Source organism: Drosophila santomea, chromosome X (genome assembly GCF_016746245.2).
Source record: "Drosophila santomea strain STO CAGO 1482 chromosome X, Prin_Dsan_1.1, whole genome shotgun sequence".
Classification (NCBI taxonomy): Eukaryota; Metazoa; Arthropoda; class Insecta; order Diptera; family Drosophilidae; genus Drosophila; species Drosophila santomea.
In genome coordinates this window covers 19,586,815-19,614,796 of record NC_053021.2, presented here as the reverse complement: position 1 = coordinate 19,614,796, position 27,982 = coordinate 19,586,815, and the positions used below count along the sequence as shown (strand labels likewise).

Genomic DNA, 27,982 nt, shown 5'->3' with positions numbered 1-27,982 from the left:
ACATTGACAGCGAAAACAAGCCAACAAAAAAGTAACTTCCTGCCAAAATCAATTAATTGCAAAATCAATTGCAAACTCATTTGGGATAATTGATTTTCAATCTATGTAATCCCAAATAATTCCAGTCAGTTTTTTTTGGTTTTTTAAAGATTTCTTGAACCAAAACTGTATTTCATGCTTTAGCTTGTGGATAGTACTATTGCAAATATATTCCATTATTGGATATCACAAATCTTGGACACCATTGGCATTGCTGTCAATCGCAGCTGCCAAAAAGGCCCATACAAATTTTCACTTTTCCCACAATTCAGTTTCAAATTTTTTCTCGCTCAACATAAAAAAATCAAAAAATTACCCAAAATCAAAAATATACACTCACACGATCCACAACAAGACAAGATACCGGAAAAACAACAAGCAACACACCCATATATGTAAAAAAGCAAACAAAAGCAATATAAGGCGGGGCAAAGGAAAGGCGAAAGACCGAGCCAATTTAGCTTTAATTAGGTACTACTAGGTAGCGATCTATATATAATCTGGTGAATTCTGATCTATAGGAACACAAAAGCCCCAGGACTCTCGATCCTCTCAGGAAATCTCCGCCCAGCTCAACTTTCAAAACTTTCAAAGCTAAAGCCTGACGATCTTGAAACATCTCTTAGCCAGCGAAGTCCATCGATGACGGTTGATCCGCAACCAGATAACCAGATAACCAGATAACAAATTGGTAACCTGAACTAAGACTCAATAGCAAGGAACAGAGATCTCTGCAGCATCAATCAAGCACCTCAATCTCAAGCAGTTTCCACAGACATTCTATCAATCAATCGATGTTAAGCAGTGCAATTGCATGCCATTGAATCCGTAAGTATCCTTTTCTGTCGGGATATTTCGATGTAACTATTTCAAATGCCCCACAAAATTGGGAAATAACAACTTATGCTCCTATTGCGTATTTTGAAAAGATAACTTAGATAAAACGATTACATTGTGATTTGTTTTTCCACGTGAAATCATATTACAAGATATTATTAAACTTGCTCAAGATCTGAAGATCTGAAGATCTCTTCGAAGGAAGATAAATTAAGTCCAATAAGTTAGCAAGCACTCCTGCACAGTTCCTGTGTCTTTCCTTCATTCATATGTCCGATGATAAGTTCCCAGTTTCTTTTTTCGCCAACTCCATTGCAACATTGTATGAAGTACAGGGAGTGCTCCCTAAATGGGATAATAAATGGTTCAGCATATAAGTGGCTTCGTTTGAAGAGGCTCCCCTGTAGTTGAACGCAGAGGTTGCGTGTTTGGCGTCTATTTTAAATGTCGACAGCGCAAGATGCGCGTGGCATGAATGAAGCGTCTGTCCCGCCTTTCACCCCCCGCCCCCTCTTTCTGATTTCCACCCACCCCCCTCCCCACCCTGCTCTTGTTCTTCTCTTCCTCATTCTAATCTGGCTCGTCTGCTTCTAAATTTAATACATTCTCAAGTGAGGCGAAATCCATTGAAGATGCGAATAAAATCGGATCAATTTTAAAGTTCAACAGCCGCTGAAAGAAAGAGAGAGTGAAACAGTGTGCGATAGAGATAGCAATAGGTCGGTGGGGCCAAAATTAGAAGCAGACTGACAAAGAAATAGGGGCCAGTTTGGTCGAATTCCGTTTCGCAATTCAGAGGGTGGCTTGTATCTTTCAGATGCGAAGTTTTTAAATGGGCGGGATGCTTCGAAGCTATAAGATCCTTCTAAACTTCCTTATGGTAACTCATGGTAGTCAACACCATAAGCAAGATATAAGATATTTCATATCTCAGGCTTGATTCTTAAGTCTTGATATACCTAATTTTTCCTCATAGATCCATTACATTCTTCCTTCTTCAGATAGTTAAGTGCTCCTTTTAATGCCAATTTAACCCTTATTTCATTTATAAATTCCACATCTTTGCCTTGAATAGATTTCATTCCTTACAAGGCTGTGTTTTATCTTAAGATGCCAACCATTTCATTTCTTACAGAGCTGTCTTTTATCTTAAGATGCCAACCACCAACCACCCCCATTAATAAAAGAAAAGGGTGCTCACCTCGAGTCTTATGTAACGTCCACATGCATCTTACGTTTGGGCCTCCGCTAGCAGCGTATTTTTGGGGTATTCTTAGATAGACATCAATCTGCATTCGCACTCGGCGGTATCCGTCGATCGTCTATCTCGTTCTATTTGAGGCAACTGTACCTCGCTAGTGCGCTCCTTGTGACGCGGCATGTCCTTGAGGCAGCTCTCTAAGAAAGCTTAGGTAGGCAGGCAGGCAGCTTTCGCAGCTGTTGCCTGCTCCTCGCTCCTCGCTCCTCGCTGCCTGGATGCCTGGATGCCTGGTTGCCTGGCTGCCTGGCTGCCGCTCATCCGTCTGCTCCTCCCTTGGGCACTGCTTATCTAGTCCTTAAAGGTGTCCTGTAGCCAAACGAGAGAGCTCCTCGAACCCCATCCCCCCCCTTCGCCGGCATGCCTCCTCATTCGATTGTTTAATGTCCTGTTTTGTCGGTGTGTCGACTGTGTGCGGCAGAGTCAGGATATCGCCGAAGTTAACCGGATAAATAGTGGTTTGAAGCGTGAAGCGTTTGAAATATCGCTATATTATAGTATAGTGGTATTCACAATGGATAAAAATATGTGGCTAAATGATTTCTTATACCTAAAAATACTTTCCTAACTTGCAATAGTTTTGCAAAGAGTACTAATAAGTACTGATAAGTTACATGAAATCACCTTCCCAAGAATCCTGCAGGACACGAACCCTTTTCTGCATACATCCGTCCGGTTCGTGTGCATCTCAATCACGTTTCACTGCGTTCGCCATTGCAGTCGGTAGAATTGTAATCAACCACTGAGCCACTGAACCACCGAGCACCACCCATAACCCAAAGCCCAAAACCCCAATCACACCCACCCAGTGGCTAAGTGGACGGACTCAAACGGACGCACTCACATAGCTCTCGACGATGTTATTCGCAGGACGAATGTCCTTCTTCCCCTCCCCCCCATACTCTCTCTCCCTCTCTCTCTCTCTATCTCTCTCTATCTCTTGCACTCATATTGCATGCATGTGGGGGCGATGGGTTGGGAGAAAGTGGGTGGTTAGGCCTGCTGGCGTTGCATACTTTCGAGGGGTTGCTGTGCTGCACTTTGCTGCGCGCGCGCCATTTTCCATTCGTTGTGCGTAAAATGGAGCAGCAAAAAGTGCAACTGCAACAGGCGTTCGCCATTTGCCGCCGGTTGAAAAAAGGACTAAGAGGGCTAAGAGGGGTTGAGGGGGGTGTAGAGGTGGAGGTCAAGCCCGCCCACCACGGGGGTTATAACCTTTGGCAGGATGATGTTGCAACCGCAGGAGTCGCCACCCCTCGAGAGCGTTAGCTTGTTTATGTTTGCTGCCGATGCTGCTGCTGGCGGTGGTGGTTGTTGTATGCTGTGTGGTGTTGTGAGTTGTGTCGATACCCTTGACGCCGTTGCACTTTTGTTGCAAATTGCTGGCAAAGGACACAAGAGCTTTACAAGCCTCGCCACCTCTAATTGGCTTGTCGCGGCTGAAATGGAATGATAAAGGAGTGGAATGGAAGGGGAAAAGGGGAAAAGGGGAAAAGGAGGAGGATGCCGGATGCCAGGAAGTGTTGTTCAGTGCTCAGGAAGGATTCAATCGCATTCAAGTGGCTGGCGTAGAGGGGTAGAACTAATTTAAACCATGTACCAGCCCAAGCAACCTACCCGCCGCACCCTTTGCATCCTTGCATCCTTGCATCCCTGCATCCTTGATCCTGCACCCTTGTATCCTTTCGGCGCGAGATGAGGCCTATTAAACGTCAATTAATGTCACCTTCAACAACTGCAATTGCTGCCGCTGCATCCTGCATCCTTTTGCTCCTTTTGCTCCTTTAACCCTGGACCCTTTCCTCCTTCCTGGCCTCTACCCTCCTGATTCTGATTGCGATTCTGATTTTCTGTTTTGATTGCGACGCGTGCAGGGACCTTAAGATGCCAAGGGTGCTATGGGGGGTGGTGGGTCGCTGACGTACAACTAAAGAAGGTCAGAGTGCAATGTTGCATGCAACAAGTGAGCTGACAGAACCAGACGACGACCCACCGAATGCATCTATAAAAGCGGCAAGGAAGGATGCAGCAATTTAAAGGCATTTCAACACTTTAAGTGTGATGATTATATCCTCTTTAGTTGCGTTTGAAAGGATAATAAGGATGTTAACTGGAGTCAGCCTCTAATATTGGATAGTGGGCTTAAGCATTTTATATTAAATAGCCTTGTTGATGGTAATATAATGATATGATGATTATATGATATATGTACATATATAAAGATGGTTACTGCAAAGTTACTAGAAAAGTGTATGGTGACACCGATAAGGTATTATTTCCATACTTTCCAATGTAGTTGATTTTCAAACTATCAGTTTAGAAAACAGCTTCAGTTTCAAATAGTACGTGTATTTTGATAAAGTTGCCAAATCGTTGCAAGTTTTGCTGATTATAACTGTGATAGATGGTATTCCTTTTTACATACATACATATATTTGAATGTTGTTATGTTTGAAAGTGGAGAACGTGACTGTTTAGCATGTCCTTGGCTACTAAGTTTTGTCGCTTGGTCTAAACTTTTCACCGCTAATCGCAGCTTTGGACTTGAACTTGTGCCTCAAGGACATGGTGCTAGCCTTGCCCCTAAGGCACCACACCCCATACCCCAAACACCCCCCCTTCTCACTCTCCCTCTCATCGCCCCCCTCCCACAACTAGGATTCTATGTGAAACTCGCTTTAAGTGTCCTTCCACATCTAACACAATCCCCCCCTCCCCCTATCCATACCGCATTTCCCCGCTTCCCCCCAGTTCGCTTAACGCTCGCATTTCGTTTTTCAATTTTTCGGTTGCTTTTTGCGTTGCTTTTTTTTTCTTAGAAAAGAAAGGAAAAAAAAGGAAGAAAAAAGCAGCAGCAGCAACAAGAACGCCGGTATACCGAGCAGCTATTGTGTGCTCGCAGTTCACTTCCTTTTGCCGCTTCCTTCTTCCTTTTCGGTTTTCAGTTTCCAGAGCTTAAGCGCCGTCGTCATCGCCACACTCACACACACGCGCTCGCACACACACACACACACACGCACTCACACTTGGACACCTCGCAAGCTTATAGATGTGTATGTGTGTATCCATGTGTGCTTCGTTTTTTGGCAACGCCAGCGGCGCAGTCAGCGTCGACGTCGACGCCGGCAGCGTTATAACAAAGAGCGAGCGAGAGCAATCCTGGCTACGTTGTGCATCTCACTCGCACGCGCTCCTTTAAGTTCAGTTACTTTTGGGCGGTGGAGCATGGTGGGAAGGGCGGAGAGGGGGGGTATGGAGCGAGGGCAACACACGCGCGTCTTTTCTGAGCCGCTTTTTCGAGTGAGTTTTTTTATGAGAGAGAAGAGAAGAGTGGGGCGACAGGAATTCCTCATACAGTCCAACTTCCATAGCTAGAACATCCATAATCCAGTATTCAGGCTATAAGACCCCGTTCTTACAACTGTTAGCTTTCTAAATGCCATGGACTAATATGAGCAACTCGTGTTTTTGAACAGAACTTTTAAGCCTGATGCATTCAGATCCTTTATTGGTGTTACTATAGAACGTGTAGTTTTCCAGTATTATGTTTCTAATGAAACTCTAAAGCTTGTTCTCTTCTTAACAGCGAAGTCTTACACTTATGCAGAATATTTAGTTTATTAATATTTTAAGCAAACCAGAACCTGTTTAAACGTTCTCAAGACAAACAAAATGAAAAGCTTCTTTTAATAAACCTCCCAAAGAGCCTAAATGGCAAAATATCATTAACTTCTATTAGTTAAAGTATTCCTTAAATACTGTCCCCAAAATGTACTAATTCGAAGTAAATGAAGTAAGTTACTTTTGAAATTTTTAAAATGATTTGTAAATCCTATTTAGATTTGGCTCTTAACAACGAATTGAATCTTGTCTCATTAATATTTCAGTAGATCCTTACCATTCTAGAACTGAATACAAGTTACGTTTACAGTTATTCTTACATACACAAGTGTAAACCATTCCCGCCCTGTTTGGGTATGAATAATCCAAGAAATAACTATTCATTTAAATAATAATGTAAAATGCGAATGTTAGATCTTTACAAGTACCTTAAGAATATTCCGCTCTATTACCCCATGACCAATTTCCATCTGGGGTTAATGCATAGATATTATAACTAAGTTCGAATATCTCAGGATCTGCGAATGGCGGTGCTTTGCTGATAACCCAAGTGAACTAAGCCACCATTTTAGATTTCATCTGTCTCATTGTTGGCTTTAATTACCGCTTTTATCAATTTCCGAAAAGCGATGGAGGCAAGAAGAAGACATTGGAGCCACTCAACACACGCCACCTCGCTCGCACTCACACTCACTCGCTCACCTACTCACTTCCCCACACTCACACTTACACTCACTCGGCTCAGAAAACACTCGCCGAAAATTTTCGGCAATCCGTAACGCACACACAGATACTAATGCACGCGGTTTCTTGGTCTTTTGCCTTTGCTTTTTGCTTTTGCTTCTCCTCTCCGCTGCCTTGCCTATGTGTGTGTGTGTGTGTGTTTGTGTTGAGTTTCGCATCGGTGTGTGCGTGTGTTTCGTATCTGTGTTTAGGAATTTCGGCAGCGGAGAAAAAAAATGTGAATTTTCGAGTGAAACTGCGGCCGTGCGCTCGGTCGGCAGTTCAGTGTCTGAAAACGCTCCTAACTGTAAGCAACGTAGCGTCGCGACTCGCGGGCTGCTCCAAATAATCAAAAGAAAAAAGAAAGAATTAAAATCAAATAAAAAGCAGCCAGAAAGAAATTGTACAAAGCCAACAAATAATGAAAAACAAGAGAAAAAATAGCCAAACGAAAAGCACCAACAAATTAAACCAGAAGAGAAGAAGCAGCAGCAGCTAAAGCTAAAACCAAAACCAGCAGCCTTGAATTAATTTTTTCTCTGTGTTACACATTATTTTAATATTTTGTGACCGCCGTGCCATTTTTTTTTTTTTTTTTTTTTTTTTGCCATTTTCCGTTTTGCGCGCCACGGATACTTGGATACACGGATAACGGAAACGAAAACGAAACGAAGCAACTAACGAATCCGCCGTTATAAACTATCATCTCCACTGAGAAAATCTCTCTCTGCCAGCCCCCCATTCCCCCACACTACAACACCAAAAAGGAAAATAGAAAAGAAAACTAGAAGAGAAAGAAGAAGAATAAAGAAATAGGAAGGGGTGGTGAATAACGGGGGCTTGTGGGGGGTTTCTATGTGTATTTTTTTGTTGCTGCTGCTGCTACTTTTTTCGTGGCATATTTTTTGACTTTGACTTTAATTCGTTTGCCTTTGCTTTTTTCCTTTGCCCCTCCGTGCTCTTCTCATTGTCTGAGTGTGTGTAGGTGTATGTGTGTGTCTGTGCATGTGTTGGCAACAACAACAAGGATTGTCTTTTTTCTTATTTTTCTTGATAACATTTTCCATTTTCCGAACGAACAAAACAAAATGAATTTTCCCGCATTTCAAACAAAACAAACACAAAATCGCGCACCAACAAGAAGATTTTTTGTTTTTTTTTTCGAAGGCACTCTGACATCATCTGCAAAGCTCCACTTTCCACTGCGCGAAAAAAGAAACACCGAAAACTAACTTTACAAATTAAAAAGAACACATTCGACAGCAACACATAAAAAGTAAGCCAACAGACAGAAAGAAACACAACAAACGACAGTCAGAAAATTTCCGCAATTTTTGGGCCATATGCGAAATAGTTTATTTTCTTTCGCCTACTTATTCACCACCAAAAAAAAAAAAGAAATGAAATAAAACAAAGCCAAAAAAATGCCAACAGCAACACTCACGCACACACACAACACGAGAGCCAAGATCAAAGTCAACATGACGAAAAAAGCTCTCTCTTTTTTCTTTTTTTTGTTGGCCGCTCTCTCCCGCATAAATCTCTTCTACTTACTTCTAATGCCCCCGCACGCGCCTCCGCGCACTCTCTCTCTTTTTCATTTAATAACTCACTCTCTCACGGTGGCTATTTCTCTCTCCCGCTGATGACGAAAGCAAAACGCCGAAAAAGAAAGCTGACGCTTTGCCGGCCGGCGATCGCAACAGCTGTTAATGTTAAACCTTTCGTGGGCGCGCTTAACTCTCAGCGCCCCCCTCTCACCCGAAAATGACCCCACAGAACTAATTGCATTTTCCCCGTCTCTTTCACAGATAACTCTTTTTTTTGGCCCAATTGACACCAAAAACAAACAAAAACAAAATACCACTAATGTAACAATTTTTTTGAAGCCCACAAAAAGGACGAGTAAAGCAAAAAAATTAAAACGCAACGCACAACCAAGTTTCGAGAACAAAAAAAAAACCAAAAGTTTAAATTCAAATCGTAAAAGACAGTTGCAAAGGCCCGTGAAAAAATCAAAATAAGAAATGCAAACGCGACTTTAAAACCAAAACCACTGACAAACGCTTTTTTTTCACACCGGTTCAGCAAAGGTCAGCGAAAGTTTCGACTCGGCAAAAAGAAAAGAAAATTACCAAAAATATTGAAAAAGAAAACAACAAAAAAAAACCCTAAATACAAATCGTAAAATCCGTCAAGGATATGAGTAAATCAAGTAATTGAGCGCGCTAAATTCAAAAAGTCATCATTCCACACGTAACATCCGAAACGAACCAGAGTTAAAAGCAGGAGTTAAACGAAGACAAGCTTAAAAATACAAAACATATATATTGAAATATTTCAAAAGCGATCCGGATCCGATTCGCGACCAAATCAAATTCTAAAGTGTTCGACCAGCGATTTTTTGCACAACTTCGGTTTCAGTCAGGCATATAGAGATATAGATATAGAAATATATATTTATATCTAGAGTGCATATATCCGATCGATCGACTCACCAACGCCTAAGGTAAACCACCAAGAAACAACACACGCACACCAAAAACCAAAAAGCAAAAAGCAAAAAAGAGCTACCGAAAATGGCATCCGAACTGGATCAATTCGCCGACCTGGAACTCTCAAAGGAGGATCGTGAACAGATCTTTGATCCGCCACTGGATCGACAGCAGTTGGAAGGTGCTGGCACCTCAAGGTATGTACCCACCCCAATGCCTTTTCTACTATGTACTATCATTCCTGTTTAGAACAGATCGAAAAACAGATCGCACAAGGCCTTTCTCTATCCAAAACTCCCACACACACCCCCCTTTCCCCCACCGCCCCTCAGAAAACCTTTGAAAACATTCTCACACCCACCCAAAAAATACATATGTATATTCCTGCCATCTTTCATTGATCTTGATGTAGCTTTTTGTAGTTTGTTGTATGATGCTTTTTAGCTTTTTAGTGCGGGTTTTGAGCCACAACCACCCACCATTCACATACGTATGTAATGTACCTACCAACCACTTAGAAATCCGATACTCTTACCCCGCATTGAATCGAATCGACTCATGAATTCAGATCAGTTAGTTGGGTTACTATTCATCCAAGTTGGGCGAAAATGGCGCCCAATGGTTTTATATGGTTATATACGCCTTGGTCGCGATTTGATGCGCCCCTCCAAGGTTTTGGGCATCGAACAACACAAAAAAAAATGGAAAAGGGAAAGGGAAAGCTTAGGAACATTTGAGGCTCTCAGGCGTAATGGGAAACCCGGAGGGCAAATAAATGTGCTACGATCCTCGGGCGGGGAAACTGAATTTAAATCTGAATTTGAATCTGAATTTGAGATACTGCGATCTGCGATCTACGATCTGTGATCTGCAATCTGCCCTGCACACAGGCAATCCACAATTGCACAAATTATCACGCCAAATAACATGAAGTTTGCCCCTCATGCGTTGGCCCTCCTACTTTTTTGCCACCCTAACACCCCCCTTTTGGACATACAACGCTGCTAAATAGCAGCTAATTTCCTGTGATAAATTGGGCATATCACCGGGAGACAGTCGGCCAAAAAAAAAAAAAAAAAGGAATAAAAACTATGAAACTATGCAAAAGCAGCAAGAAAAAAAAAATTGGCTCTCAGGGAGGACCTTAGGATGCTGAGGATCCTCCGACCCTCGTCAAGTTCCCCCCTCGAGCCAAGCTCAAGTGGTGTAAGTAAACACTGAGCGGCATGGAACAAGCTGGTAGCGGGGTAGGCGAAACCATCATCATTGTCGCATAAAAAAAGGCCCGGGAAGCGCAGTCGCCACTACCTGTCTCGCCCCTCGCCTCACGGCTCAACCCAGCCTCTATGTTCCCCCGATCCTCCGATCCTACGATCCTACGATCCTCCGATCCGGCGATCCTCTGATCCTTAAGATTTCTCGGCCAACCCCCGATCTGACAGAATTGATATACTTGCCGCACGCTGCTCGAACAGGAGCAACTGCAACATCATCGGAATAGAAGGGTTAGGAGGAACTCACTTAGCATTCTCCTGGGCAGGATTGCTCCCTCGAAGAGGAGGAGGAGAAGGGTAAGGAGCAAGAGAAGGAGGAGGAGGTGCAACAAGATCAATGAAGGACAGATCGAAGTTCGACCCAGCAGCTTAGGGGGCCAAAAGATAATGTTTGTGTTGCACCTCCTAAACAGATTATATTTTTTTGTCGTTGTCTTCGCTGTGCTGATGTTAAAAGGGTATCTTGGAGACCAGTAGCAACTACATGACCAAAAAGGATTATAATAGTGTTCAAAGGACTAAACTTTCAAAGTAACAGTATTTCAAAGTTCAGCATTCACAGTGTTATGTGGCGTGGACTTTACTTACAACAAATATTTTCTAATTACGATATGCAGTTGCAACATATGAAGTGCATTGCATTATGTTCCTTTTTTTGGTGAAACCCCTATATCAACTTGAACTGTAGTCCCAATGTGATGGGGTAATCGATACCCCTATATCATCTTGAATTTTAGTCTTTATGTTATGGCGTAATCGATATGTTAGAATAAGAGCATCTTAGATGCTTGCTGAAGATGCGATGACTCTCTGATGACTATTTGATGACTTGCTGTACTAAACGTTCTAAGCAGAAATCATCCCGGATGTCTGAGGATGAATGCATTTCTTAAGATGCGGATTGCGATGCCTCTGCGGCACAGCTTGTTGCGTGTTAAGCCGCTTGTTGCAACAACTGCTAAGCTGGTAGGCAAAAAAAAAGAAAAATACATGAAAGGAAAGAAAAGGAAAAAATCCTAACTAATTTCCTGCAGGAATGCAAAGTAAACAAAACAGCAGCAGCAGCAACAGCGTGGTGGCAAATATACGAAATAATATGAATCTGCGAGACCAAAAAGAATCTCACAAAACGGCAGCAGCAGAGCAGCATCAACAGCAACGAAAGACAACGAAATCTTTTTCTGTAGCAATTGGTTTAATCCGCCAAAGGAAACATGCCGCTGCCACAGGAGGTATATCTTTCGCCAGCTTTGATTTGCTTTTACGTTGCTTTTGCTTTGCTATAGCTTTGCTTTGGCTCTGCTTTGGCTCTGCTTTGGCTCTAATTTGGACTTGGACTTGGTCGTGGTCTTTGGCTTGGGATTTTGCTTAGAAACGAAGGGTTGACCCAGAACGCCAGCGATCGAGAGATGAGATCTCATCTCTGGAATCTGTTGGCTCGTTGTTTGTGTGTTGGTGATCTCATGATCAGGTTTCTCAGGAGAGTTGGCGGTTGGAAATATGATTTTGGCTGAGTTTAGGGGCTTTCCTGCCCGCTTCATTGTTTTTTTTCTTTCTTCTTATATATGTCCATATATATATATATATATATATATATTTATATGAGTTTGCCCCTCGTGTTTGTTCATTTTCTAGTCGCAAAACGCAAAACACGTTTCTCATATTTCCAACTCGCTCTCTTTTTGCTGCGAGTGCGCGCTCAAACATTTTTAATTATACAAGAGGCTTCCCCTGCTTCTAATGTTTGTTCACTTGCAGATGAGGAGGGGCAGGGAATTGAGGCTGCTTGCCAATTTGTCCTTTGCCACTTTGCTGTCTTATTTTTTGTCCGCTCCAGCTTCTAATCGCAACCCTTTGCTGTTCACCATCTCGCCATCGCCATCTGTATCTGTATCTTCGTATCTGCGTATCTGTATCTGCGCCTCTGCCACTTAGCTGTAGTGGAAGGAGCTGCAGACTTTCTGGAAGCCAGCAGCAAATTTGATTCCCATCGATTATCAACTGGCAGGGAGTCCTTCGTGGTGCTTGCTTTCGTGATCCTGCTGATCCTGCTGCTGCTGCTGCTCCTGCTTCTGCTCGCCTTTTTTGATTGACAGTCAAATTAGTAGAGCTCCTTGGGCACAGAAGGCCGCCGCCCCTGTGTTTGTGCCATTCCATTCCATTCGATTCGATTCCATTCAGTTTGGGGGTAGCATTGGATGCGATCGCGATCTAGCCAAGCTTAGAGCAACAGCTGCTCGCTCTCCTTCTCAAATCAAAGAATCAAAGGCCTGACCTTGGTTTATCGCTCCATTCATTCCGATCGCCCCCGCCTTTGTCGTCACTCGTCACTCCACAAAGCCAGCCAAAATCGAGCCAAAACCCGATTCACATGAGACCACGCTCATGTTCATGTGCACATATAGAGAGATGATCATGCACTGAACGAAGCCCAGATAGTCAACCATAACTTATCTCTATTAATGTTTATAGAAGCGTTTATTGGTTCTATCAATATTTCGTAGAGAACTAGTACAGTTACTTGTTTTTCATAACTTTCCGATGTCTAGCTTTTAAGTTTTCCACATTTGCATAACATACACCCTTTTTTTGTAAGTAGTTCCCATAAAAATACTACTTCTGAATTAGAATCTCGCATTGATTTGCACAGTGTATCTCCGTTGTATAGAATCAAATGAATGAAATCGAGTACTATGGGATGTGCGGGGGAGGCGGGTGCACTTTACCTACATTTGTCCAAAAACAACAAAATCTGCTCTGTGGCCCATATTGGGTTTGTTGGGTTAGTTGAAACGGAGAGTTGCGGGGAGGTGGTGGCGGGGGATGGGGGAGGCTGGGTAAGGCGTGGCCCGCCAAATTTCCGCTGCTGCGATTTACGAATAACGATTTGTGAATTGTGAATTGCGAATTGCGAACTGCGATTGCTGGAAGTTGAAGTTGTTGCACAGCGGAAGAGCAGAAGGACACCGACTTTGGCAAATCGTTTGGACAGCAAACAGGATGCACATATTTTTTGTTGAACTCCTACGCCAGGTAGACAGGTAGTCACACACAATGTGTGTTTCTGTGTGTACGTGGGAGTTCAGGTACAAAACAAGAGCACAGTCTTGGCCTGCCCTAATTTCAAGGTGATGCTGTAACCAGGTTAAGCATTTGACGCTCGCTTAAGAGGCCATTAAAGATATCTTTTTGCTTCCATTTGAAAGGGCTTCACTCTAGATAGAGTCTTTAATTCAGTTTAGTCTTCAGTTGTAATAGTGAGTACATATGTATGTAAATTATATGAACATTCATATGCACATACATATGTATGTTCATATGTAAATAGTCCTTTAAGCCTTTGCATATGCAGCATATAACAGCATTGCATTCCGATTAGCAAGCTATCGATAATCGAAGATCGAATATGTTGCATCTAATTTCGAATCATCTTCCTTCCCCAGTCTTCCTCCTCCCCCGTCTCGTTCCCACTCTTTTGCGACACATTCTTGCTGTTCTTTTCGTCTTCTTGTTCTTCTTATTTTCTACCACATTTTTGTGTGCTCCTTTTTGTGCTTGTGTTCATTAGAAATTTCCAAGAATTCGAACGACAACGCACACATGCGCAACGTTCGGACTACATGAGCGAAAGAGAAAGAGAGAATAGCGAGGTATGGCAGATCTGAAGATTCGTGTTACTGCTGGCTTAGTTTTCCAAAACCAAAACCAAAACCAAAACCAAACCAAAATCAAGAAAAAACAAAAAAGTACAAAAAATAAGGAGCACACGTTCCTCTGATTTTTTGTAAATGGCGAGAGAGAGAGAGGTGGCAAGATTGGAGCGAAGGAGATGGCGCGAGAATTTCTCATTCCAACGTACCCGTATTGAACTTGAAAAGTATCTCAAGATATACAATGTGCATATGGAAATACCTTTAATCCCAGATGGAATTAGTAGAGCCGAGAGGTAGACAAACATTTTTATACATTTTTTTTTTTTAAAAGAGTAAGCATATTTATACCAATACTATTTATGTTCTTAACATTCACGTACATAGTTTAATAAATAGACCAAACAACAAAAACTACATACTAACTGAAATGTGGAGCTCATCAATAATAATTAAGAACTACCTTACAAGAGTAATATAGGTTTCCGACTTTATGTTCTTGTGATCCGGTAGTGCTATTGTCCTGGCTTATTGCCATCGACCTGCGGGCACCGCACTAGGGGATAGCAACTGTTGTTCCGGTACACGTGGCAGAGGAGGCGGGGGCGGAAAGGGACGAGGACACCTTTCCAGGACTTTCTTCCTCCGTTAGGACCACTTTCTTTTCGTTTCAACACCAGCTGGCAGTTGCGATCGGCCGGCAGGACAGCAAAAAGGAGAAACCAACCCTTTTCGTGTCTTCGAGTCTTCCCGCTGATCTTTAAGATCCCCGTGATCGTGGCGTGTTCTTCGACACGCAGGTAGGACCTCGAAATTGGCTGATAGGGTCCTGTTCCTGATCTCGATCTCGATCCCGATCCGCCGATCCTGTCCTCTTCCTGCCTAGCCCATTGCTTGTTTTATTTGTGCGCCACCGTGAGTGAAGAAAGCATTTCACCGATTAAGGGTTGCGAATACCCACATTATCGCTTCTTTCCCTTTATTTCCATTTGAATCGAATCGTTTCAATTCGATTCGCATTCGCGTTCAAGTCGGCAGCTGCTGAAAAAGCTTTGCTCGGTTTCTACGTCGAGATGCAAAGCTTAGCGAAAGCTTTCGCGATCTTCATTTGCGTGCGATAGCAAACATCTTTAAAGATACTGTCATTTATGTATAATATAATAATAATATGATATTCTTACAACGCTTTTCCTAAAAAGTATTGTTGTTATAAAATATAAACCCATTTTATACAAATTTTTCTGCACTGAATGTTTCCATTTCAAAATTTTAAGATATTTTGTATTTAATGAAACGTATTTCAATGTAAAAGCCTCTATGTTCATGAATAACATTGCGGAAAAGAATTTATTTCGGTTAATATATTTTCTAAATGGGGCACTATGCAATTGACCGCGAGTACTTGGCATTTCCTAGGGGTTTGCGCACTATCAGCGATTCGCTTCACTTTTCTCTCCTCTTAATTCTGTATTAACTTTAAGCGGGTTGTTGCCCGCCTGTTTACAACTGTTTTTACCGTTGCCTTCGCTTTATTCCGGCACTTTTGCGGTCAACACATGTTGGCCAAATAAATTGTTCAAAAAAGATTTTAACCGAAGAGAGAGCGCCACGGAGAGGAAGTGCTACACTGGACTGCATGTCATTAGAACTTGTAATTGGAATTGAACTAACCTGTATTATTTATGTTATTTAAAGTTATTCTTGGCATATGGGGCTTTCTCAAAACACTGAACTTAAGCCAATATAAAAAAATTTTTTAAAATGAAAATGTGTTTCATATGTCAACAAACTTGGTTTAAGGACCATATGTACCTAATCACTAAATTTGGCTTCAGTGTTAGCTGATTACAAGATAAACATAAGATTCTTTCAATTTTTTTGTTAAGAAAGCATTTAAACAAAAACTTTGCCTTTAAATAATTTCTAGCAGGATCACTCCACTTTGAAAAACTGTTAGATACCGTACTCACTTCGAATCGCTTCTGTCTGGCAACGCCATTTCACGTAACCGCCTAACGTGGTCATTTCTCCTCCTACTGCTGCCGTCTTCTTTTCGCGAGCAACAACACCACACACACGGGCGAAAAACCCGAAGTTGTTCTTATTGGAGCTCGGCTACTGACTCTCGCCTCTCTCATTCTCTTTGAAATTTTTATTTGTCCACATTCACATTTTCGCATTCCCGTTCGTTGGCTGAGCTCAGTATTTAAATACTCTCTGCATTTTGCGGTCGTCTTTTTCGGAAATACGCGCGGCGTAGTTGCACAACAACAACAACAGCGACAGAAAAGAGCAACAACTAAAAAAAATAACTACAACAACACACAGCTAATTTCACAAGTCAAAAACTGAAACGGCAAAAATTATAAAATATTATAAGTGCGAGTGAGTGTGCGTTGTTTCAGTTGCTATAAATTTTTTTTGTTATATTTCCTCCTGCACACCTTGTTCTTCTGTGCTAGCAAAATTGAAAAAGAATTAAAAAGGTTGCAATAAACTAGCGCCTTGCGTTTGCTGCGCTTTTTTTTTGTTGCTCATACGCATTTGGCATTTAAAAACCAACAGCAACAACAACTACAGTGAGTGTAAAGAAGAAACGAAAATAGGTGTCTAAATTTTTTTTCCATGCCCTGCCACTTTTTCTGTTTTGTAGTTTTTGTGCAGTTCTGTTTTTTTGTCCTAAAACGGTTTATCACACGCACGAATACTGTTGCATTTCGCGAAAGAAAAAATACAAAATTCTTAGGCCGGCTTTTCTTTTCCTCTTACCTCCTCCTTCGCCTTGGAAAATGTGCGTGTGTGAGAGCTTGCGCGAGAGTCAACAATAAAAATCAATTTAGATAAACTGACCTACTTCCCACTAAACTCGCTAAGCGCAACAGTTGGCAGCCCTGCTATGCTGGCCGCTAATTAGCCAAACACGTTTTTTCCAGTGGAAAAACATAACGGTTCACCGATAAGTATCGATAAGTATAGTCTGCCCGCGAGATCGATTGCGTTGCATTCTATCTATGTGAGTGAGTCATTTGAAAACGAGGAGGAGTAGAGGAAAATATGAAACATACCACACAAAAAAAAGAACACGCCAGCGCATCCAGGAGAAATCACAGTTCAGCGGCGAATTAAAGCCCATACGCATGACCAAAAGAAAAAAAGAAACGAGGAGGAAAAGAAGAACGAAAAGAATAAACCAAAATCATATCAGCAACAGCAGTAGTTTTTTTTGCCCCTACTTCCACACAGTTTTTTGTGTGTGATTAACAAGTGAGCGCGTGGATCGGGAAAGTGAGACGGAAGATGGTGGGAGGCGTAGCAGGAGGAGAAGGAGTGGGAGGAGAGCGTCGAAGAGTGAGAGTGAGCGAGGGCCCCAATCTCCCCTTCCGCCGCATTCTCAATCGGTGCGCGTGTGTGCGTATTATATTTGTCATAAACGTTCTCCTCCTTCTCTTCTGTTTTTTTTTGACTTAGTTTTTTTTTTTTGCGAAGTGTGCGAATAGACAAAATCGAAAAAGTTCATACGAAAGCAAAAAGAAACAACCAGAAGAAGCCAATGCCAAATTGTGTGATCGGTTAAAAAAAACAGTGAGAGTGTGGAAGGAGGTGAGAAAATCGCTAAAATAGTAAAACAGAGAGAAGATCGACTTTTTAGAGATAAGAGTAAAGTTTTGCTTTTGCACTGCAAACACAAAAAACGACAGCAACAACAACTCAGCAGTCGGCCGGCGCAAATAAACAAACACAAAATGCACAGCAACAACAATAGCAGCAGACTCAACAACAACATAAACCACAACAATTTTTATCAACAAAAACAATCGTTTATACGGTATTTGGATCGGTGAGTTTAACAGCGTGCAAATCATTTCCTCCCAAAAATAAATTCCCCACATTACCATGGTAAACACTGAATACTTAAAGTGGCTCAAATACTACACTTTTGATCCACTGTGCGCACATGTGTACTTCAATTTCAATCATGCCCAAAGTAAGCAAAAGGTGCGAATCCATCAAAGTCATATGTTGCGTATCTAGATCACATTTATAAGACTCCCGAACACGACCCCTCCCCTTTTTCCTCGCACCGAATCCGTTGATCTGGATTTATCTGGCACACACATAAGATTTATTGATCACTCTTTCTCCATTAAGTTAAACTGGAAGAAAGTTGTCTGCATTTTGTCGTTTAACCTTAATTTACACAAACATTTTGATAACTGGGGTGATATGGTATAGCTACTCCAATCGTATATAGTAATTCTGTATATTTGAAAGAGTAAACATAATGTTCCGACTTATTTGTTTTTGTGGCAGATGGGTTCAGTTATGGAAGCTCCAACTGTAAGTCTATTGGGTTTGATAAGATATGGGCTAATTTATTTGTTTAGGTGTTTCAAATACTGAATTGCTTTGGCAAAATATTAATGTGGAAAGCTTCAAATGTAACTTAACTTAATTTATTTTCATGTTGAGTTTATTCTTTTGAAAAAATATGCTGATGAGCTGGTTTTTCTCATTGTGACTGCACTTTTTCTTAGATTTTCATATGGGTATGTAATAAAATACAGTCCAGCACTTGAAAACTCGACTTCAGCATCGTTTTGTTTGTTTATTTTCTCTTATTGGCTGGCCACGGTGCATATGGCTGTGCCACGCCCACCGTTGCATTCGTCTCTCGACCAACCAGCCTCCGCGCCCGTTCATCTTGTTTTTTCTTTACCACCCTTTTCGTCGCATTGTTTACGTTTGCATGATGGTGGTAATCGCCAAAGCACAAATAAATCAGCAAACAACGAAATGCATAGCAATTGTTGTACCCATGCATTAGAAAATGGAACAAATTTGTCATGGATACGAATGTATGATTTACAACTACGGCTAAAGTAATAGCACAAAAATGTGTAAATACGTGATTTCCAATGTTTTTATTATTAATGAGTCACGAAAGCCATGAAAATCGCAAAAAAAGGAATATGCGATAAGATTAATTGAAATTTCTCCAATCGCCCATACATTTTGAATTAAAATGGAGGTGCAGTTTTTAATTAGGGGATGCTAGTTTTGTGACCGCTTATGTTGCATTATGAAAATCGCCATGCCAAACTAATGGCGACAGATTCGCGTTGTTTACATCAAAGGGCGTTCTGTTTGTCAAGTGATGGGCTTCACTGTGGGTGTTGCATTTGCCACTTGGAGAAGAAGCGTTGGAAATACATAGGTAGTTGGGTGGGGGTGGTCCCCACACCACTGTTCGCCAATTTAGGTCAAACCAGCCAGCAATAATGCAAGCATTGTGCTTTCCACTCGGTTTTCCCTCCCCTCTGTCACTTTATTTTCTATTTGTTTCTTCCTCTAACGGAAATACCCCTCACACTGAAAACTATATGTTATTTTTCAAGTTCTGGAGCATGTTTATGATAGCAAAAGTACTTACCAAACAATTTTTATAAATTTTAAGCATAATAAATAAAACGTTTATATATTATTATTCTATTGGAATGATTAATATCCGTTTAAAAGCGATGTGTAACACAATGTTATTCATCATAATTATATTTTTTTTTCTGTGCATCTGTAAGCTGAAAAACAAGTTTTTCTTTTTCATATGTTGACAAAACAAATTCCTTTGGCACTTTATTTTTTTCCTATTTTTACCATGGGCGTTGCTAAGAAATAATGGAAAGGGGGCAAATGCATAGATAAGCTTGGCAAAAGAAAATGCAAGAAAAAAATGAGAAAACTAACCTTAGTCTATGCAATCGCAATAGTGTGTGTGTGTATTTGTTTTTCCTGCAGCAGCAACTTGTGGAATGTGCCATGAAAATAGAACAACAACTACTCACATAAATGCATATGCTACAAAACGTACATCCCACTCGCATATATCCAAATGTACATTTGTATGTGTGTGTCACATGCGTCATTCAGAGCAGTGTAGATACCAAGTATTAATTTATACGTGAGACAAAAAGAAAGTTGCAATCAAAAAGAACGAAACAAAATCAGCCAGCCGATTTCAGATTTTTTCATTCATAAAAATTATACAAAAAAGAATGAAAGAACAACGAAAGAGAATGGGATGGGATGAAGACAACCACACAACGCATCACACATACACAAAGACACGCCATGCAATGTGTGCACTGATAAAGCAGCATCTGTGGGTGCTTGTCTGTCTGAGTACTTGTATTAGTGGGAGTGCACAGTGCAGCGCCTTTTTATAAGAGAGAGATAAAAGCTGAAAAAAAAAAAAGAAAACAAACCAAAAATAAATACGTAAGGGCGCCGCATGGCGTACACATCCATACATATATTGATTGGATTTGGCGGTGTATGCATCTGTTGTTTGTATGTGCTACAACTGTGTTCAAAAAAATAGTGGCAACTGCAGTCTTATCAGTTGCTTATGACTGCGTTAACTACTAGGTTCATATATGCATGTACCATATTCCTTATATAAAAATCTTAAGACATGCTCTATCGTATTGTTTTGTTTAAATAATGTATAGATCTTAATTAAATAAATTTATTATTACTCAAAATATGTAGATATATTTTGATCCATTTTCCATTTAAGTACTGAGGATATTTGCAAAATACCTGTATTTCCGCCCGCGATTGTATCGGCATTAAGGCCGCTCATTGATAACGCAACAAGAAAACAGTAAGAAAGCGTTACCAGGTGTGCGAGTGTGTTTGTGTGATTGCGCCAGAGGTCATTTGCTTAGAATCGGTCACATGTCAGGTAAAAGGAACAACAAACTTACATGCACACATACATGTGTGCACACCTGGTAAAATGAAAACAACCACAGCTCAAAACAAAAACAAAAATGTAAAATTGTTGCACACATTAGTGGTTAATGAGTGTGAATGAGACAGAGATAGGGCGCCGTGGTGAAGAGAGATAAGCGGGAGCGGGAGAAAACGATACGCTCTCCTCTCTTATTGGATGCAGCCGGTGTACTAGACGCAACAACAACAACATAACGCAACGTCAACGAACTGCAACTTGACATTTGCATCGAACAACAACAACAAACCACACAAGCAGATGTTGTGACGCATGCTCAACAATTACAGTTACTCGAAACAGTTTGACAGCCATTGAACTGGAGGAATGAGAATATCGAAGTGCAAGATTTTCAGTTCAGTAATATGAACAAGAAGAAGGCGAGGAGTAGAAATAGCAAACGGTGGCAGAATTTTTTCCACGTTTCGACTGCGCTTCCTGGAAAAGCGCCACAGACTGCGCCAAGTCGAGAAATCGCCTGAGAAATGTGCTGGCATAAACGAATAAAAACAAAAAATGAAAAAAAAACCGGTCAAAGCATAGCGGGAGTGCAATGTGGAGAAAATAGCAAACAACAAGCGCAGCAACAACAAAAACCGGAGGGTGGCCTGTTAATGGCAAACGGGATTGGAATGCTGGAATGTCGGAATGCGAATGCATCTTTCACCTACGCTCTCTCTCTCTCTCTCTTCACTATGATCAAGTAATTTACATTTACTAGGAGCATATGATAGATGTGTAAATTTATATCCCGTCAAGCTAACAAATAAGCATTTCATAATTTACATTTATACGTCTTAATGTTTGGGAGTCTTACTGTTGTAACCTATTTTTATTCGTCGCACTATTTTTTTGAACACAGCTGTACACAGTTTGACATTCACGCATGCGGTTTGACAGCTAATTAGGGATCATTCATGAAAAGGGAGTTAAAACCACGAACAAAGTGTGTGAGAATCGAAAAAAAATGTAAACTGTTAATTAAGAAAAGTGCCAGACTCACAAAAGCAAAAGAGAGGGGGAAAACAAGAAACAAAATGAGCCAGCTCACGCGTCTTCTCCTTTTTTTCCATTTCTTCTCGTCTCGTCTTGATCCTCTCTTCTCTCCTTGCCCCTCTTATTCTCCTTCTCCTCTCTGAAAGCTTTCTTGCCCTGTTGTTGTTGTTTTTGTGTTTTTTTTATTTGTTAGCTTGGTGGCGACGGGAGAGAAATTACTTCCAAGAAAAATAAACACGATATTAAATGTGCAACATTCCAGGCGTCGTTTGTGTTTGCCCTCGCCGTCGTCTTCTCTCGTTCTTATTTTTATTTTTCTCTCTTTTTTGGTCTCTTCGAAGATCAACAACAACGGGAGACGGAAACATTGGTACACTAAAAAAAAAAAATAAAATCGAAACATTTACATTAATGAAAAATTTATATATATTTTAATACTGTAAATTCTCATGTTATAAAATTTCCGTATAAAGTTTAGACATCAACGTAAAATTTAAATATACACTTGTAATAATATCTCGAACCTTAATAATTTTTTCTCTGTGTGAAAAAAAAATGCTTGGTCATTTAATTCTGCTCTTTCTCATTATTATTGCAATGCCGTTAAGGCTGCAGGATGATTATAAACTTAGTCTTTTCTGCAAATCAAAATAAATTGAGTTGGTTTTCAAAAAATAAGACTTCTTTAAAACACCGCCTATGGATCGACGCGTCTTTGTTTTAGGGGGTAGGAGTATCTTTATTGGTAGATGAAACAAGTAGTATTTCTCCTAATTTTATGCACTCCATCTCACAATAGTGATCTGTGTGCCCCGCTTTGGATTTGAATGTTACATTATTGCACGGCTCCCATACACTCGCAAAAACGCATACAGCGTTCAAATATTGACATTATCTATATGTTGGCCCAACCATCCATCCAAATCCCCACTGCCATCCCAAAGATATTCATATGTAAATCATTTGTAATCTCGCTCGCTCAAAAACTTCTTAAATGCTAGTTCGCTGCTTGATCTCGCTCTGTCTTTGTGTTAATCTTTATCTGTATTCTCTCAGTGCTGCCAGAATACTGGTCAAGAATCTAAAAATTAAAAAAATCTTTCTCAAGCTAAAACAGGCTTCAAAATTCTAGACGGGGGCGGAGTTTTGACTAATATTAGAGATTTTTCGAAGCATTTTCTCTTTAATTCTGGCACCACTTGTTTACCTACTCGACATCATTCTCTTCAACCGACTGCTTTCTTCTAACTACTGCTACTTCTACTACTACTATTACTACTACTACTATTACTACTACTTCTACTACTACTACAACTACAACTACTATTACCAATACTACAACTACTACTACTTACAACTTTTCTTTATTCGCATATATATTTTCTTATCTAATTCATTTTCCCATTTTCCTCCCAACTCATCCACTTGCGTCCCTCTTGTTTTTGGACTACTATCATCACTACCACTACCACTACCACTACCACTGCCACTGCCACTACCACTGCCACTTACTTCTACTTACTACAACTACTACTATTTTTGTTTCTTTTGTGTTTGTTTGTTTTTCTTGTTCTTGTGTGTTTTTACGCTATTTTCTTCACAGTGTTACGACATCAAAAATCTTAATAAGCGGCATACCGATGCAAACACGTTTCGAAGACATCGAACCGCTACTGAAGCCCTATGGCATCGTCAAACAGTGTGAGGCTATTTCTAGTAAGGATCAAAATACTCAAACAGTACATATAACATTCGAAAATCCTGAGCAGGCGCAAAGGTATATACTCAAAACTACTCATCTAAAACTACTATTCACCTAAATTGAATCTCTTTAAGGGGATTTTCAGATCTCCCATGAAAAACCATTGATTTCTGTGAGGTTTTCCATGGGAGTCTTGTGTTGGGCTTAGATATAGGTAGTTATATTGTTGCATTGGGCTGGGATGCGAAGACTTGGGGGTTTTATTATTGGGATCTCTGTGCAGGATGAATGCGTTGTGTGTGGCTTACCTACCTACCTCTACTCCCATATTTTAGACTTTTTTCCATCATCCAATTTGGCCATGTTTATTCCAAATTTTGATCAAGATTTTACAAATCATTAATACGTCAAGTGGACTTTTATTGCCTCACATAGAATTTGTTTACAAGCAGTTCTCAAATTAAATTAAATGTGAAGGAACATGATACATTTGGAACATAAATTCATGTAAATACAATTTCTTTAAACTAAACGTTGCTGATTTCATTCCATTTCCACGAATGTCTTTTACGTGGATCTCTATCGCTAGCCAAATGTGTAAAGGTGCAGATATGCAATATTTCTGTAAGAAGTCGTTTCCCTAAACTGAATTTTAACCGAATTGCATACCCTCATCAACATGTGTACTTTGTTGGAGTGTGGCATGGCGTATCTAGATGGGATATTAGCTGAAATTTTCTATAGAACTGTCAATGCAGCTGACACATGATTGTCGTGGCAAACACATGATTAATCAATAACCATTCCCACCATTCCTTCTCCCACACAGAGCGGCTGTTGGTCTGAACGGTGTCGAGTTCGAGGGCAGCAAGCTGCATGCCGAGCAGCTGGACAAGAATCAGCGGCGTAGCCAGCGTAACCAGCGTAATCCGTATCCGGGAATGCCCGGTCCCGGACGCCAGGCGGACTTTCCGCTGCGGATCCTTGTGCAGAGCGAAATGGTGGGCGCCATCATTGGCCGACAGGGCAGCACCATCAGGACGATCACACAACAGAGCCGTGCTCGCGTCGACGTCCATCGCAAGGAGAATGTTGGATCGCTGGAGAAATCGATCACCATCTATGGCAATCCGGAGAACTGCACCAATGCCTGCAAGCGCATCCTGGAAGTGATGCAGCAGGAGGCCCTCTCCACGAATAAGGGGTAAGTGGCTGTACTATCAAATGATATTTTCAAATATTAAAATAACTAATAGTGAACTCACCCCTGATTGCAGTGAAATTTGCCTCAAAATACTCGCCCACAACAATCTGATTGGACGGATCATTGGCAAGTCGGGCAATACTATTAAACGGATCATGCAGGACACCGATACTAAGATCACTGTCAGCTCTATTAACGACATTAATAGCTTCAACTTGGAGCGCATTATCACGGTCAAGGGATTAATTGAGAACATGTCGCGTGCTGAGAACCAGATTAGCACCAAACTGCGCCAGAGCTACGAGAACGATCTGCAGGCAATGGCACCGCAGAGCCTCATGTTTCCCGGTCTCCATCCGATGGCAATGATGTCGACACCGGGCAACGGCATGGTCTTCAATACGAGCATGCCGTTCCCCTCGTGTCAAAGCTTTGCCATGTCCAAGACCCCGGCTAGCGTGGTGCCACCGGTCTTTCCCAATGACCTGCAGGAGACCACCTATCTCTATATACCGAATAACGCTGTCGGCGCCATTATCGGCACCAAGGGCTCGCATATCCGGAGCATTATGCGCTTCTCGAACGCATCCCTCAAAATAGCTCCCCTCGACGCCGACAAGCCGCTGGACCAACAAACGGAGCGCAAGGTGACGATTGTTGGCACACCGGAGGGTCAGTGGAAGGCGCAGTACATGATCTTCGAGAAGATGCGCGAAGAGGGATTTATGTGTGGCACGGACGATGTGCGCCTCACGGTTGAGTTGCTTGTGGCCAGCTCTCAGGTAAATTGCTCATTTTCAATATGATGGCTCTTCTTTCTTTATAACTAATGGTGAAAGGAATCTTTGAACCATCAAAATGCCTTGAGTAATGCTAACTTGTTTTATTGCGAATCTAGGTGGGCCGTATCATTGGCAAGGGTGGCCAAAATGTGCGCGAATTGCAGCGCGTGACGGGCAGTGTGATCAAGTTGCCGGAACATGCCCTTGCACCGCCGTCCGGCGGAGATGAGGAGACACCAGTGCACATCATCGGACCTTTCTACAGCGTACAGGTAAGTGTCGAAATGCGGACGGCTGCATGTACTTACCAAGCTAACGCCGCGATTACGCTAATTTCAGTCTGCCCAGCGACGCATTCGAGCCATGATGCTTTCGACAAATCCGCCGCCAATAACCAAAAAACAGAAAGCTGCCAAAGAACAATTGCAACAACAGCAACAGAGCCTAGCCGGAGCCGCGAGCAGCGGGTCCCAGCAGCAGCAGCCACAGTCGCCATCCCAACAACAGGCACTGCCGCCGCAATTGCATCATCAGTCTGTGTCGTCGGCGTCGTCATCGTCGACGCCGCCTGCACACCATCAGCAGCAGGCGTCGACGGCAGCGACCACACACCAGCTGCAGCAGCAGCCATCACCGCCGCCACCTGGCAATGCAACTGCGGCCGCAGCTCAGCAGCAGCAGCAGCTTGCGAGCTCACAGCAGTAAGGAGGAATCACCGTCAAAGGAGAGCCGGCGCCGCAGCAGCAGCAGCAAAAGCAACAGTAGCAACAGCAACAGCAACGGTAGCAGCAAAATCAACAGCAACCAGCAGCAGCAGCGACAGCGCCAACAATAGCCAAGGCAGGGTTTTCTACTGTTGATACTACCTCCACAGCACACCCATAAGTTTCAATACCCCAAAACCCGAAACCACCCACAATTTAACAATTTACAACCCTATAGCTACAAGCTAACCGTAGGCGCCACCTTTGTGCTGGCACAGGCGACGGCAAAAGTAAGCAAACAACCTGGAGCAGTAACATAAATAAAATTGTACACATATATAAATATAGGGGAACCACCACATCAAAAAGTGAGCTGCGTGAAGAAGCTCTACTAGTTCATAGCAGTGTATTTCAATTTCAACTTTAACAAGATGAACATCAACAGCAGTCACACAGCAAGAATTACCATAACATCCTTCATTTGCATACTAAGAAATAAAGAGAAAATGTTAAATAGAAAGCAGCGCTATCGTTCACAGAAACCACTAAACACAACACCCCGCCCCAATCAAAACTTTGTGTTGTTGTTCAGCTAGTTGTAAACTTTTGCGTCAGCTGAGGATTCGGCACCGCCCAAATAGTTATCGTTTTCAAGGCAGTAGATGTAAAACTTAAAATATTCATCATTTTTACAAGTAATCCATAGATTCAACAACAACAACAACAGCAACACAAAGAGTCAAAGTAACTAAAGAGAAAACCCCCTAAAACTAACACACAAAATTTGATTGCAAGAAAGGAAATTAATGGATAAAGAAGGAAAGTTTAGTAGTGTATGCGTTATATTTTTTTTAAATATATTTAACTATAAAACGTTTATTTTTAATTATTTTTTTTTAACAAAGATTTAGTAAGCATATATTTAAGTGAAATGAATAGAAGAGAAGTGAGCAAAGCGCAAGAGAATGAGATTGAGAATCAATTTAAAAAAAAAAGGACAACCATTAGTTGATCCTAAAACTACCGAGAATTGTACACAAGCAAAAAGTATAACCAAGAAATATCCAAAAAAAAAATCCACACGATACAGACATGGAAAACAACAAAAGCGTCAAAAAACACAAAAACATACCTATTTTGAGCCCACATCCGCAACATCAAAGGTGAAGAAAGTTTCAAAACAAGCTCTCATCTTTGGGTCATGAAAATGTATAACAGTTGATAAAGTTATGTGTACAATGTGCAACAGTTGATGCAACTGTTGGCGCCCCCTAGCGTTATACATAGTATAACAGACCTCAACCGAAAACCCAAACCACCAAAAAGAAACAACTATCTATGTATACAATATCGTTAAGAGCTATACTGACGGATCAGTGTGTATATTGGGACTATATTGATAGGTAAAAGGGATGTGGATACGGAACAAAAAACGCCAGCGAGAGCAATGTTTACTGTACAGTACAGTTGTAAAATAGTTTTTTTCGATGCCTGAAACGTTGTTTGTATGAATGAATGGATACGAAAACCAGTCCCTTATTATGCGATGAAAAGAGTTACATGAAGAATTGTTGAATTATACTTAGTGCAGAAGCAGCCGAAGGAGAAGAGAGCAAATGATGGAGAGTGTGGATAGGAACGCTACAGCAAATGCAAGAGCGAGAGATAGTGTTAAAGAAACTATTGTAATGTGTTTGCCTTGAAATGAAAACAAAACTAACTAGATATGAAATAACGGTGCTGAAATGTTAATTTTTTTTAATCGATCGTTAACGTTAAGTGTTACGTTATAACGTTTGAGCGTGTATGAGAGACAAGCTGTTATACATGGATGGGACACTGCACTACATAACAAGAACATAAACCAGCCAATCCGAACCCAAATCAACGTCCTAACTCATAGCCAC

At 41.4% G+C, this 27,982-nt stretch overlaps 1 protein-coding gene across 11 annotated transcripts; it reads left to right on the top strand.

The window, feature by feature from the left end:
- Window positions 1-290: 290 nt before the first annotated feature.
- LOC120457171 (insulin-like growth factor 2 mRNA-binding protein 1) lies at window positions 291-26,595 on the top strand. Of its 11 annotated transcripts, XR_005616918.2 has the most exons (8): window positions 291-867; window positions 8,290-9,170; window positions 23,287-23,460; window positions 24,215-24,589; window positions 24,642-25,371; window positions 25,488-25,643; window positions 25,711-26,365; window positions 26,424-26,595. XR_005616918.2 is itself a non-coding variant. In XM_039644455.2 (7 exons), the coding sequence occupies exons 2-7, from the start codon at window positions 9,058-9,060 to the stop codon at window positions 26,074-26,076; spliced, it is 1,914 nt and encodes a 637-aa protein (XP_039500389.1). In that variant the 5' UTR covers window positions 291-867; window positions 8,290-9,057; the 3' UTR covers window positions 26,077-26,595. The 11 variants fall into 11 exon arrangements, 10 of the variants coding, with proteins under 10 accessions (XP_039500389.1, XP_039500394.1, XP_039500395.1 ...); XM_039644455.2 differs by having other exon boundaries at window positions 25,711-26,595; XM_039644460.1 differs by having other exon boundaries at window positions 293-867; window positions 24,663-25,371; window positions 25,711-26,595.
- Window positions 26,596-27,982: the final 1,387 nt, after the last annotated feature.